This window comes from Eurypyga helias, unplaced genomic scaffold (assembly GCF_000690775.1).
Source record: "Eurypyga helias isolate BGI_N326 unplaced genomic scaffold, ASM69077v1 scaffold32414, whole genome shotgun sequence".
In the NCBI taxonomy this organism is placed as follows: Eukaryota; Metazoa; Chordata; class Aves; order Eurypygiformes; family Eurypygidae; genus Eurypyga; species Eurypyga helias.
This window is the reverse complement of record NW_010246375.1, coordinates 1,508-15,135: the sequence shown is the minus strand read 5'-3', so window position 1 is coordinate 15,135 and position 13,628 is coordinate 1,508. Positions and strand designations below refer to the sequence as shown.

The 13,628-nt window shown below is 44.1% G+C and overlaps 1 protein-coding gene across 1 annotated transcript; it reads right to left on the bottom strand.

The window, feature by feature from the left end:
- Nucleotides 1-6,048: 6,048 nt before the first annotated feature.
- Nucleotides 6,049-13,142, bottom strand: LOC104503999 (ribosyldihydronicotinamide dehydrogenase [quinone]-like). Its single transcript, XM_010150374.1, is given in 6 exon segments — nt 6,049-6,385; nt 7,561-7,662; nt 8,723-8,836; nt 10,979-11,109; nt 12,978-13,097; nt 13,100-13,142. Coding segments are annotated over 6 exon segments (663 nt in total). The 5' UTR covers nt 13,122-13,142; the 3' UTR covers nt 6,049-6,211.
- Between the last annotated feature and the right edge of the window lie 486 nt (nt 13,143-13,628).

Here is a 13,628-nt window from a genome sequence, read left to right as displayed (position 1 = left end):
TTTGCGTCTGTCGACAAGGAGCGCTGTAAACCATCTAGACCGTCCTGCGGTGGAGGTCAGGTGTCATCTGGGGCATCTCCCAGAGACTTCGTGTCTCAGAGAATCTTTGTCCTCGCAGCAAAGATTCCATAACTAACGTCTCCCATTACTTGCATTAGGAAAACTGTTCTAATACAGAAGTGACGGCTATTGCGTCTTTGTTACATAAGACTGATCCCTTCATGTTTCCTCCAGTGATGCAACAGTGATGGTGTCCACCCTCTCTGCCATCACCCTTCCCGTTCTGGGGAAATGCGGTGTTCCCCACAGTGCTTTGCGGATGCTGTGGGGTTCGCGGCTCACTACTACCAGGACAGCGGCAACAGATCCACGTGGGTGGGCAACAGCAGCCCACAGCTTGTGTTTGAGGGAGGGAGCCTTTCCAAAGCTGGAGGGCAAGCTTGAGAGTGATGAGAGAACAGAAGTGGTCTAGAAGCCTGGTCCTGTTTCCTGGTGGAAACTCAGGTCCTAAGCTCTCACAGATCTGGAAGAGATTCTGGGGAGACCTTGTAGCACCTTCCAGTACCTGAAGGGGTCTACAAGGAAGCTGGGGGGGACTTTTTACAAGGGCCTGTAGTGACAGGACAAGGGGTAACGGGTTTAAATTGAAAGCGGGGAGGTTTAGATTGGATATCAGGAAGAAATTCCTCATAGGGAGGGTAGTGAGGCACTGGAACAGGTTGCCCAGAGAAGCTGTGGATGCCCCATCCCTGGAAGTGTTCAAGGCCAGGCTGGATGAGGCTTTGAGCAACCTGGTCTAGTGGAAGGTGTCCCTGCCCATGGCAGGGGGGTTGGAACTAGATGGTCTTTAAGGTCCCTTCCAACCCAAACATTCTGCGATTCTATGAAGAAGCACACTGGTCACAGAGGGTTTGATTTAATTCTGTGCTAGGCCCCACGTGGGTTTCCATGGATAGGCTTCCTCAGCTGTGGAGGACTTCTGAGGCTACGTCTGTACCTGTCCTATTCCTGACATGTGCAAACAAAACATTAGCAAACGAAAGAACCCCATGCAGTATTTTGAGGCCTTTCAGATGTACCACCCACACACCCTCACCTGCCCTTCCAGGGAAAAGACACGGCCCAATGCGTGCATTCTGCTGGCCAGCTTGTTTGTCTGTGAGGGGCAGGTGGCTCCTACCTTCCAGCTTTCTGAAAGGCGGCTCTTTGGAAAGGCAGATGGGAATCAGTAGTGTGTGGGCAGCTGCAGTTTTGGAGGAGTTGAACAGCCTTGGTCATCACTTTCAAGCCAAAGCTTTCTCTCAGAGCCTCACAACAGTTTTCTGCACCTCGTTGGACAAACCGAACAAATGGCTTATTTCCAGGCGGAAATAAGGGGCTTATTTCCAGCCAATAAGGTTCAGGAACTCTCCGAAAAAGTGCCGAGTGCAATTGTTTCTACTCCAAAAAAACGTTGGCAATGGAACTTGGTGGGTGCCCAGTGCATCCTTGTTTTCCACTGATCGGGGATCAGCTGGTATTGAGCCAGTACAGGCGTTTAATGCCCTGGCAGCCCCAGATGCAAGGGCTGATCACACCTGCTCTAACACCCTGGTTTATTCTCCCTGTTGGATGTTAACAAAACGCTATCTCATCTCATCAAGGGCAATCGGGAATTCAGAAACAGCTATGGAGTATTTTGGCTGCACGATCCTAGGGGAGAAACCGGTCTTCTGTCTCCTTACTGACTTTTCCAAAGGGATCAGAATTCCTGTGCCTTCAAACTGCATTAAACCAATACTGCTGACCCCAAAGGAGTTTAAAAATGCTTTAGGATGAGTGGAAATAACTGGCCATGAAATATTATTTCACTAAACTTTGCTGTTCAAAACAATAAGAACTTCACTAGTCCAAGCACACTGACAGAAATCCTGCAATAGGTGTTTCCTTGGTATTTTGTTCTGTGGAGAATGCTGCCGTAACTACATGAACACCAGCAGGGTAAGATGGAAGCGACAAAAGTGTTGTGGGAATAGACATTTCCCTTGTCTGTGAAACGATAAAGTACTTAGCCCTATGTTAAAGGACCCAAAATGAGGCTGCTGAAATGCCAGGCTGCTGCTCCAGACTAAGCCCCCTGCTTCCCCTAACGTTGGTAGCCAAATAGTCTTTTATACGTTTTAACTCAAGTTTGAAACGAAGGCTAGAATAGCTCTTGGCTGCTCTTTGTAGTGATTGACCTAATTTAAAAGGAAGTATCCTGGATCTCGGAGCTTCATTTTTGTATGGAAGCAATAGGTATTTTAATACCCTTAGAATGATGAGACAAATTACCCAGCACTAAAACTTGAGAGGACCCTAAGCTGCATTTATTTGCATCTCTGGAGGAGTGCAGGCTCTTTAGGCTTTAGGAAATCTACTAACATACTGGGATTTTTCTTAAAAAAAGGTGGTACGTGAATTATGTCTGGTATTTTTTATTGACTGTTCCTCTCTTCAGCACAACCTTTTGTTTACTGCAAAGCATATTCCTCTGCAAGGAGGCAGCTAACCTCAGTGACATTGTTCCAGGATTCAAATATTAAACCAAAGGAAGATCTCCACCTGGAACCTGGATGAAGAGCACCTTACCACCAGAAATCAGTCTCGGTTTCTCTCGGCTACGAGGCTTCTTGATAACAGAGTTCACATGGGGATCTACGTATTTCCCTGTGTTTTTCGGAAGGTGCAAGCACGTCTCACCTGCCATTTCAGGGTGTCGAATAAAAAAAAAAATTCAGTTGTGATTTTTGGAACAAATTGTCAGAGAAAAGGACCAGAGCTCTGCATGAAAGTATGTGGGAGAGGAGGAGCACCAGCAACAAAGACCAAATCCCCAGACTGAATGGAAGAGGAAAGCATGTTGCCCTTATACCGTCCTCCCCAGCCTGAAAAGCAGCTACCAGTTACCTAACTCTAGCTTTATTCTGATGAAATCAATGCTGTTTTGACAGGACTACGTTAGACTTGTAGCACACTGTGATTTAGCAGGGCAATCCTTCTTTAGCTCAAGGTGGCTGTAACGTTTCCAGTACTACTAGGAACTAATAGGCTGCTTCCTTTCTCTCCTTATTAACCACAGACTGCTCTCTACTGGTTTTCTACGTGGCAGAGTTCTCCCCTGAGTTTTTGGAAGGCATGTGCCCAAGCACACCCACACCCCTGCAGCAGGCACTGAGAGCATGTCGGGACAAGGACGTTGACTCTTGGCTCAGCACCCACTGTCGCTGCACAGCTGACCGGTTTCCAAAGCACTGCAAGAGCACTGCCCTTCAGCAAGTGTGGTTCAGTCTGTCACCAGTCCACGGCCAAGTACAGCTCACAGATTACCTCTTCTCTGAACAGATGTAGGAGGATAATAATGGAAAAATTAAAAAAAAAACAAACCCAAACCAACCCCAAAATAAAGGAAAACGACAAGAATTACGAGGCACGTGGAACAGTTTCTGTATGAGAATGGACTACAGAGATGAGGACTGCGATTGACTGTGGAAAATTACGTTTGAACAGTGGTTCTCCCCACTGCATACCCCTTTCTGCAAGGGCTTTCAAATGAGAATGATGTTCCTGGAGAATCTACTTTAGGAGGATCTAAAGCATGTGGAGAATGGTGATCTGGCTGACATGGGTTACCTGTATTTCCAACAGGCTTTTGACAACGTTTCGTATCAATTAGTTTTTTTAAGGAAACCAAGCAGGTAGGGGATAAGAAAGAAGGTCGTGACCTGGAGAGGTGTTTCAAAGATAGGACGAGGGCAGCAGTAAATGGTCAGCTGTCAGAAGAGAGGGAGGTTACAAGCACAGGGATCTGAGCTGTCGGAAATGATCTGGAAAAGGCAATGAGGTTGAGAGAGTTTGCTGATGATACAGATTACGCAGAGGAGGGAGGACAAGGAAAGCAGATTGTGAAGAGTTCTGGAAAAATGGTTGAGTGACTGGGCAATGAGACAGGAAGTGGAATTCAAGTTATGTAAAAGGGTGCACATGAGGAAAAAAATTACCCTAAATTGATGTATAAAATAATGGCCCTTGAGCTGACCATTACCACCGACGGCCAAGATTTAGGGTTGTAACAGATGAAAATGCTAGCTAAAGCAAATATTATGTCAGAGATTATTAGGAAAGGAGCAGAGATATTCATGTGAATCCAAGAGTCACAGAGTTGACTCAGTGTGCACTTGTGGTCCCCTCTCAGTAACAGGATAGTGAGACTGAAGGAGTTCAGAGAAGAGCAACAAGGGTGACATAAGGCCAATGCCTTATCTTGGAAGAACAACTGAGCGGGATGGGACTCCATGGCCTGGGAAGGAGATTATTTAGGAAGGGAGGCAATGCACACCTACAAAACTCTAAGCGCCGCGTAGAAGAACAGATGGGACTGATTATTTGCTGTTGACTGGGAGGAATGAAACAAAGCTCATGGGAACCAGGTGCTTCACCCTTCCCAGGATCCCTCCCCAGTCCAATGCTTCAGGCAAGGAAACAGCTGACCCGCTGAACTGTGCCAAAAAAACCGTGCTGCTTCAAGTTGGCGTGAATTCAAGAGAGGACTGAACAAAATTCAGAGCAGATATCTGTTTGTCTTAGTAAATACAGAGAAAACGTATATAGGTCAGGAAATCCCCCAAACTAAATCTAGCTGTAGCCCAGGACAGCATTCAGGGGAAGTGCTTGCTCTTCCTGGCCTATAACCACTGTGGAGAAAAACCTCAGGGCTGGAGGATCCTTGTTGTGACCCAGCACAGCCACTCTTGTACACTTACATTGCAAACACCCAGTCTAATACAGCCGTGTGCGTGGGAGCTGGCACGCGTCTGCCAGGTAGTGTCAAGAAGTGTATCTTCATCGTATAGTTCAGTCTGAGATCCTTCATCTGACAGTTAAACTCGCTCTGCGATTGATCCAACACAGGAACATTTGGTTTGCCAGTTGCCACTTCTGCTTTTGTATCCATTTCCTCCTTTCTTGAATAGTCTGGCAAGTGAACACAGTGAACATAAGGATGATTCTTCTCCTATATAATTTTAGCATTTGCGTTTGTCCTTCAGTCTGTCTGCGGGTAATATAAAGTTGTTTTTCCTTAAGTCTTTTAGGCAAGAATCTGCTTTCCCCACAACTGAGGTGCGTAACATTTTCCATCTGATTCCCTTTCGCTTTCTTTTTCCTGCACAAGAGTTACTGAGCCAAAGCAAATTTCTTGCTTGCATAACCTAAAGACTTTGACTTGGCAGTGACTCAGAAGACCGTTTCTTATTCAGACCACAGTCTTTTAATATGAAAGTACAAAGCCAGCTGTTAGGTAGGCTGATCAAAGCAAAAAATCATGTAGCGAAGCGAGAAACTCACCCTTTGCCATATGCACAAAAAGGGTTAACAGCTCTCAAGCACAAATATAATCCCGCTAAAGTTCAAGGTTAAAATCACAGATGTTAAGAGCCAAGCAGTAATTTTGTCCCACTAGATCCTGGCTCGTAGATAAGACAGTTCTCCTGCAGGTTTTCAGGGATATGAGGAAACTACATACTTCGCAGATGTGAGCTACATTCTATAAAGAAAGGCAATAACATGCACATATTGCTATATGATATTTGGTGGGGTTTTTTTCCTTTTTTGGTATCTGTCGTAGATTTAATGTTGCTTTGTAAATATGTGGAAAAGCCTAAGGCTGTCCACAAGGCTTTCCAGCCAAGTCACTGTTCAGCTGTACATCCTTTTGCATTATTCATGATCTGATGCCGTAGCGCAAAGGCACGAGCGTGGAGCTCCCATTTAAGAGGACTGGCCATAACAAGGTTGAGCATGGGCAGTACATTCCATGGAAAATAAAAAAAAACCAGTGGCAGCTGGTCCAAAAAGGGTTAAAATCAACTTGGCAATGTATTTTCTGTTTCATAAGCAGCAACGGTATAATCTACCATGAGATACTGCTTGTGTTATCAACCACTTGTAGGCAGGATGTCACTGTTTAGATGAGCAAGGATAATTCTTCACAAGGAGTTTTGCACCCATCACTCAGGAGAATCCCTCAGGAATCAAGACGATAAATGCTGTATTGTCAGTTAAGCTGCTAGCTGTAACACTCAAGATACTTGTAATACATTCAGTTTAGAAGATTAACATTCAGATGTGGAGATAAAGCATCAAAAAGAATGGAGGAAAAATAATCTTCCCTCTGTAGTCTCGTACCTGAACATTACTTGAAATACCACTCGGGAGAGCAGTTTATGGGTTCTTCCTCCCAAAGAGTCTTCAGACGCTGCGCCCAGGCAATCAGCATCTCCTTCCTCTTCTCCTCAGAGGCGTATTCTGGAGCAAAGCAGATGTGTGGTGCGAGGACTCTGACACCACAGAAGTGCATGATTCCATGCTGGACTCAAGGAAAAGAAAGAAATGCCTCAGTCTTTCACTTTTGATTCTAGAATGTGGAAACTTCAAATCTGAAACTGCTTCTCTGACCCAATATAAGGTGAGTTTTTTAAACCTGTGCATTTGTCAGGAGAAGGAAAATAAATTGCAGAAGTTCCTTACCCATCCTGGCAGCCAGTATTGAAGGTTAGGTGTTAAGCACGATGACATACAATACACTGAAAAATAAGGTCAACTTAATTTATCATGCTCTGTGGAATTTGTTTTCAAGTGCTGTTAAACCCACAGAACCGTTCTCTTTGCCTGCCATATGCTATTAAATTTGCAAGGATCAGAGACAGCCTAAAGTCACTGTACTGTCTGAATCTCCACAGACTGTTCCTGAACTGCAGCGTATTTCTCATTGACTTCCAAGTATTTTTTTAACCTCTGGCTTAGCCAAACGATCCCGAATGCAGACTAGAGCCTTTCAAATCAGCTCAACTTGCCATTCTCCCTCTGTGTATTCCTGGATTCACATTTCATGTTTCTTGTCATGTTGATCTGCAAGCTCTGCAGCTAGGGAGCCTCAAAAGGTCAGACAGCTAGCAACCACAACAGGTAGGAGACCACAGAATTTAAGCAAATCCGTTGTATCATATCAAGAAGTAGCTGGCACAATTTGCCTTACCACCTGAATTTCTCAGAGCACGCTTGCTACTTCTGATAAAAGGGAAGCAATAAGGCAAGACACACTAACTTCCGTATGCTGATCATTAATGCCAGGATAACGTGTCACTCCCCCGTTGCCCCGCATCCTACATGAATGGGAAGAAGAAATCCTGCAGGCTGGGGCTAAAGGAAATCCTGTAACACCAGATAAACTTAAAAGGCTGACATCATAAGCTTTCTCCAGATTCCAATTGGGAGCTAGGGGCACAAAATAAGTTTCAAACTATGTGGACTTTTAAAGTAATATCAGGATTTTAGGACCTAATTTATAACATGCAGATGCTTGGAACTGACCATGACATGACATGACATGATATTATATTACATGATATTATATTACGTTATATTACATTATATTATTATATTACATTATATTACACTAAAAATAAACAATAATACAACTGTTAAAAATAATTGGAATAATAAAAATAGAGGCAAATGACAACAAATACTCATGTATTATACCTGCATAGGCCACAGGAGATAGCGAATATCGCCACTGATACCTCCTTTTGCAAACATCTCTCTGCTTCCTCCAGTGGTGAAAGAAAACAGGGCTAATTTGTTCTAGAATTAAGAAAGCAGCACTCGAGTTAGGCATGTTTAGAGAAGAGTGACTGAATAGTTCAGGAGATGGTCAGGGGAATCCCAGACAGCATAAATTTCTAGAGGAGGTGGTGTGTCCTCTTCCTCCCCAGACCACATGTGTAGCGGCAGCTCTGAGGCAAAGACTGACGACGCACAACTCGACAGCGGGTTGTGTGTCGGGGCTTTTTCCAGTGCAGACTCCGAGCTGCCTGGAGGCTGCACTCGGCATACAGCTATGATGGCTGGGGGTTAGTCCTGTTTGCCTCAGTGAGGCAGCCATTTCTGAAGGTTAAACAAACTGGAATTCTTAAGAAGATCAGAAATTACAGAGACTAATACTTAGTGAACATAAATGTGAAACCAATATCGCTTCTGGATGAGGCAGTTGTTACCAAATAAGATCCATCAGACAGTGGGCCAAAATTTTCCAGGGATGTTCCCAGTACTGTGGAGAATTAAAAAATTATGAATTGTCATCTAGAGATAATGATCTTGCCTGATTTCTAAGCTACAGAGAAGAAAAAGTTGAAAGGAGATAGTTGGGCAGAGGCTCAAGCACTGAGTATTTTAGGTTTCTGATTAAGTTTTATAGTTTAATTCCAACCTTTGACACCTTATCCCAGAACAGGGTCTTGCCACCTATTCTAGTATGTCACTCCTTACGGATTTGTGCAGTTCTGTGGTGGTGGGAAGAATGACAGACTGTAGCTTTAGGAAATGGATTGATTTTGACTGTTTGCAAGCTGTATGCCATCCCAGTGCACTCTGATCCACCTACCAAATTGTAAAGCCCGTTTTGTAGGCCAACTAAAGATCTCTAAGGGATTCCTTAAATCTTTAGGAAACACTGCACTCTCCTTATTGTACTACCTTTCGGACAGTTTTAAGAAGCCAAACAGTTACGCAACATGTTACCCAAGCATTATTTCAGGAGAGCGTAAAGCGAGAGCTTTAACCAAATCTAACGGAAAATAAAGACCAATACCTTCAGGAGCATTGTGCAAGTCTTGACCTTAATACAACAGTCTCAAAAACATACCTTGAGTAAACCGGAATCATAGCAGTTTGGAAATTCGTGAGCAAATCCTTGGACCAAGACTCTGTCCATCCAGCCCTTCATGATTGCTGGCATGCTGAACCAATACAAGGGAAACTAGGCAAAAAGTAAATTACCTTGTTAGCACAGAGAGTCTGGGCCATCCTTCGGCCCAGCCTACGGGCCAAAACCTGTTCTCTTAATCTACTCAGACCTTGTACATGGCTCTTTCCAGCTCTCTGTCAGGAGACAGTAAGCATGCTTGGCAAAAATAACTGAAGTGCTTTTCGTTTGTAGTATCTCAGGTACGTTCCTGAGCATCTGCAGCACACCAACACCAAGGTGAATGTGAGGGCTTCCATACAAATTGAAGTTGGGATATGATTCAAATTTAATTTGAATAAATTCAAATTTAAGGCTGTACAGAACTGTGTCTCCCATTGCTGAAATGCAAAAGGAACAGATGACCAAATGGAGAATGTAGCTGAAATGCACACAGAAATCCGGTGATCAGTTCTGATCTGGCAGTCTGCTGACAAATGCCATGGGATTTTAAGAAAGACTCACTTTCACATCCTGCTGGCATAATGACGCTGAATCCCTTCATTGAGAAGAAAACTTCTTCTGGAACAGTAGGACCCTCTGTTTCTAGACCCTCCAGTTACCCATGGGACTACAGCCTAAAGCTGTGGTCTCTTATCTGCATTATCCTGAATGCTTTATGGACTCTTATTCTAGGATGCATTGCTATCCCTAAACCTCTGTACACGCTGTAGTACAGAAGAGGAAATTCTGCAAAAGCTTATCCACGTGTGGTTTAATTCAAGATGGAAACAATGTGGAAACTGGGCAATTGAGTTTAGTCTGTAGTAAATTTTACATTATTTTTTTGTGTCTTTTAGAAGCTTTTTGTCCTTTTTTAATTTTCCTGCACCAGAACATACTCAATTCTTCACAGCATTCTGAAAGTAGAAAGCAACCACTTCCTTCGGGGGATGTTTTACTATACTTATCTCAGAAACAATAGTCTGAAGATGATGAAAACTTACAGTGAAATGCTTTGAGATATGGTCACATCCTAAATTTCATCTAGAACCAGACAGTGGAATATGTACATAGTCTGTGCCTAAGGCAAACTATCACACAAAGAAATGTAAGGCTAGTGTTGCCTTATACAGTACTTCTGGGACTTGTAGACGCCAAGGACAGAGCTGGCATAGCGGGGAACAGAGATGGGGTATAGTGATCTGTTAGCAAGCCCAGATAGAGCTTCTGCAACTCAGCAATAAATGAGGACGGTCTGGTCAGGCAAGTCCAAATTCCCCGAGCCTACTGGCTGCTCCCAGGTGCTCACCCAGAAAATAAGCCTTGCCCTGCTTTCTGCCAGCCTGACACCTGTGGTCACATATGCCTTTCGGCACCCAGATACTGCATGGCCCAGTGCTGGTGAGTTGCTGGATTTGCTGTTGTTTCAATGTGGATAATTGTGCTACTGAAGTACTGGATTTGCTGTTGTAATGACCCGGATAACTGTATTACTGATCTGTATTTGGTACTGTACTTAGGGATAACGTGTTTATTCCAAAAACTGTTGGGTCTGGTGTCTGTTACCGTACCCCAAACCTTTAACTCGTCGGGGCTGCCTTAAGCCCTTACACACATTTCTGCGTGTAGATCTGTGTTTGCTTTGCGTGGGCTCCAGGACAAAGGGCTAGTACTTAGTGGGCCGCCCGATAACACGGCGCGGCTCTCATACTGAGGATTACAGTAGTATTTTGCACTCAATGCTTTCTGGTCTGAGCTGCTCAGCGCAATCCACCTGGAGAGCAGGGAGCGTGAGGACGAGTTTTCACAGACCCTGTGCAATCAGACTACTTTTGAAGTTTAATTTTTAAGTGAAGCACTGCTGTGGCTTTTACTCAAGCATTTTAAGGTTCTAATTTCAGGCAAAAAACGCTAGTGTGGAGCCAGTATTTGTGTGAAAAACTCATACAATGCTAGCACGGCCAATGCTCACGCATGACCTGGCATGTATGATATCTTCCAAAATCTCCATCACAGCAGAAAAACCTGACACCTTGAAATCGCTGTGCTGGACAGAGACTGGTTTATGTTGATGGCAGAGCTACAACCTCTTTCTACTCTGGCTAGATTCAATGTTCCTCATGGAATGTGCAATCTTCTTGCTATTGCTTTTCTTTTGTTCAACCCTGTGTATTACAACTGAAGCCTTTTTAAAATACAATTTCAAATAATGACCTGAAAGATCAGTAAGTCTGCTTCCTTCACCTTCCTTTGCTCTTCAGTCAGGTCACTGGACAAACCTCCTCTCTTGTAAGCTTCCCATGTCTCCGTGCCATAATTGAACTCTTCTGAGTTGTGCAAGCAACCTGGGGGTAGAAGCGAACAGTCACTCCTTGCTCTGTTTCCAGCATTGCAGATGGGGAAGAATTAAATGTGTTGCAGTCTACAGTTGTACACTGAGTTACAGCTTTCCATTTTTCCCTAACTTCCTTTTTTTTTTTTGGTGGATATTCGGCATCATCACAACTGATGGTGATTTGATTTTAAACTGGAGAGGAATGTAGCATCTCAGTACTAAAACTTTCGCCCCTCTGTAGTGTCATATGAAGTGCAATACGAGGACCTAAGCTTGGGTCTAGACTCGGGTGATGCAGGTGGATGATTTAAGAAGATTTGAAAGAATTTTGCTAATTGCACTGCCTCTGCATTAGGGATTACAGAAACCACCCCGCAGTCACAAGCACTACACAGCTGCTTTTCCGTCTCTGTAACTGGGAAATTCAGCAGGGGCTGGGGAACCAGTATTGACCAGTTTTGCTGATTCCACCACAGTTGGGTGAGCTGATTCAAGTATGTCTGAATCAGACATATACATTAATTTTGCTGATTCAAGTAGTAGATCATCAACCTCTGGCAGAAGAGAGAGGCAGTAGTCTCATGAACTAAACTCCAGCAAGTTACAAAACAGGATCTGAAGGCATTTCTCACCTGCGAGAAACTTCAGAGATTGATTGTGGACATGTGCTAATGCATTTTTCCCTTTTAGTAATGTCACTAAGAGACCAGGTTCATATTCAAGAGTGGACTTTTATAAATTATTATGGCCAGTCATTAATAAGTTTCTTCTTGGTTTTGCCTGTGCTTGCATTGGACCTTATTTCTGATTCTTGTTTTAAAGAGTGTCAGCTGTTGCAGAGTATGTTATGAGGCTGGGAGAATGGGGCTTGTTCAGCCTGGACAAGGCTCCGGGGAGACCTTATTGCAGCCTTCCAGTACCTGAAGGGGGCTTACAAGGAAGCTGTGAGGGGACTTTTTGCAAGGGCCTGACAAGGGGTAACGGGTTTAAATTGAAAGTGGGGAGGTTTAGATTGGATATCAGGAAGAAGTTATTCATAGGGAGGGTGGTGAGGCACTGGAACAGGTTGCCCAGAGAAGCTGTGGATGCCCCATCCCTGGAAGTGTTCAAGGCCAGGCTGGATGAGACTTTGAGCAACCTGGTCTAGTGGAAGGTGTCCCTGCCCATGGAAGGGGGTGGAAGTGTGCCCTGCCCATGGAAGGGGGGTTGGAACTAGATGGTCTTTAAGGTCCCTTCCAACCCAAACCATTCTATGGTTCTATGGCTTTATATTTCCTAACCTGGAAAAATACTGGAGCTAAATGCTAGTAAGAGCACAGTGAAAATACCACAGAAGCCTAACAAGAGCATCACTGTTTTTCTCGAGCCTTAACTGTGTCATCTAGTCCATTTTAGTAATCACATACTACCAAGGTGGTCGGGGGGTGCCAAGAAAACTCAAGAGCCCAAGCACTGAAGTGCCTGGAGCTAACTGGCAGAATGCACTTGTAATCTTGTTTGTCAAGGGAATCTCGTTCTCAAAACGTCTCTGCAAACACTGCAAAAATCGTATTTTTCCCTCATTCACTTTAGTCTAAAAGCAAAACACTTTTAAAAATCTCTGCTATGCAGATACTTCATTTTTCTGATTGAGGAGCCATTTCTAGTGATCTGATTTATTTAAAGAAAGATGATACTTGCTGGGTCCCTACACTGACATTTCTTAGTCAGTGCTAACAGAAAATAAAAAAATGCATCTTGTTAGTTGAGGGATATGTGTACAAAATAATAGCAACTATCTTTTGGAGTGCACCTAACAGGATGGTTCTGAATTGTTAATGCAGCAGGATAGACAAGGTTTATTCTTGTTGAAAAAAAGCGTATTTTGGCTAGTCTCACCAACAATGTCATTTCTTGTTGCTCTCGGCTCGAACTGCATTGCATATAAATCAGACACCGTGACACTGCAGCCCTGCTTGCTCAATTCTTCCACAGCAACCCTTTTCAAAGATCCGTTCAAGGACTTGGGCTCTTGATGTGCATACACTATCAGGACTTTTCTCCCTGGAGGCAGAAAGACAACCAGAAGATACCTTTGAGTATAGGAGGCAGGCACAAAACAGTTTGTGGAGCCAGTGCCTGGCCATTTTTCTGTAGTGCGTTTTCCAAGCCGCACAAAACTGGTGAAAGCAGAATGACAGTGGCAGCATTTGATTCCTGCTTGTCAGCGATGAGTGATTCACAAGGAACGAATCAGTAAATGCCCCCACCGAGCAGTTTTGTGCTACGCCGGGCTTGCCTAGGTGAAACTCAGTGGACAGTGGGCGTGTTTCCACAGCAGGTCACACCATCCTACATCAGCACAACCCAGTCTCCCCTCCTGAGTCAGCATTTGTGTTCATCTGATTCCACTACCCACAAAAAAAAAGACTCGCCCAACAACAAAAAAAGGAAGCAAAAAAAAAAAAAATAGCAGTTGTCTGCTGGTTTAGTTCCACTCAGCTGGGTCAAACAAGCTACAGTGCAAGTGTGAGAGGTGGGCTGGGATCA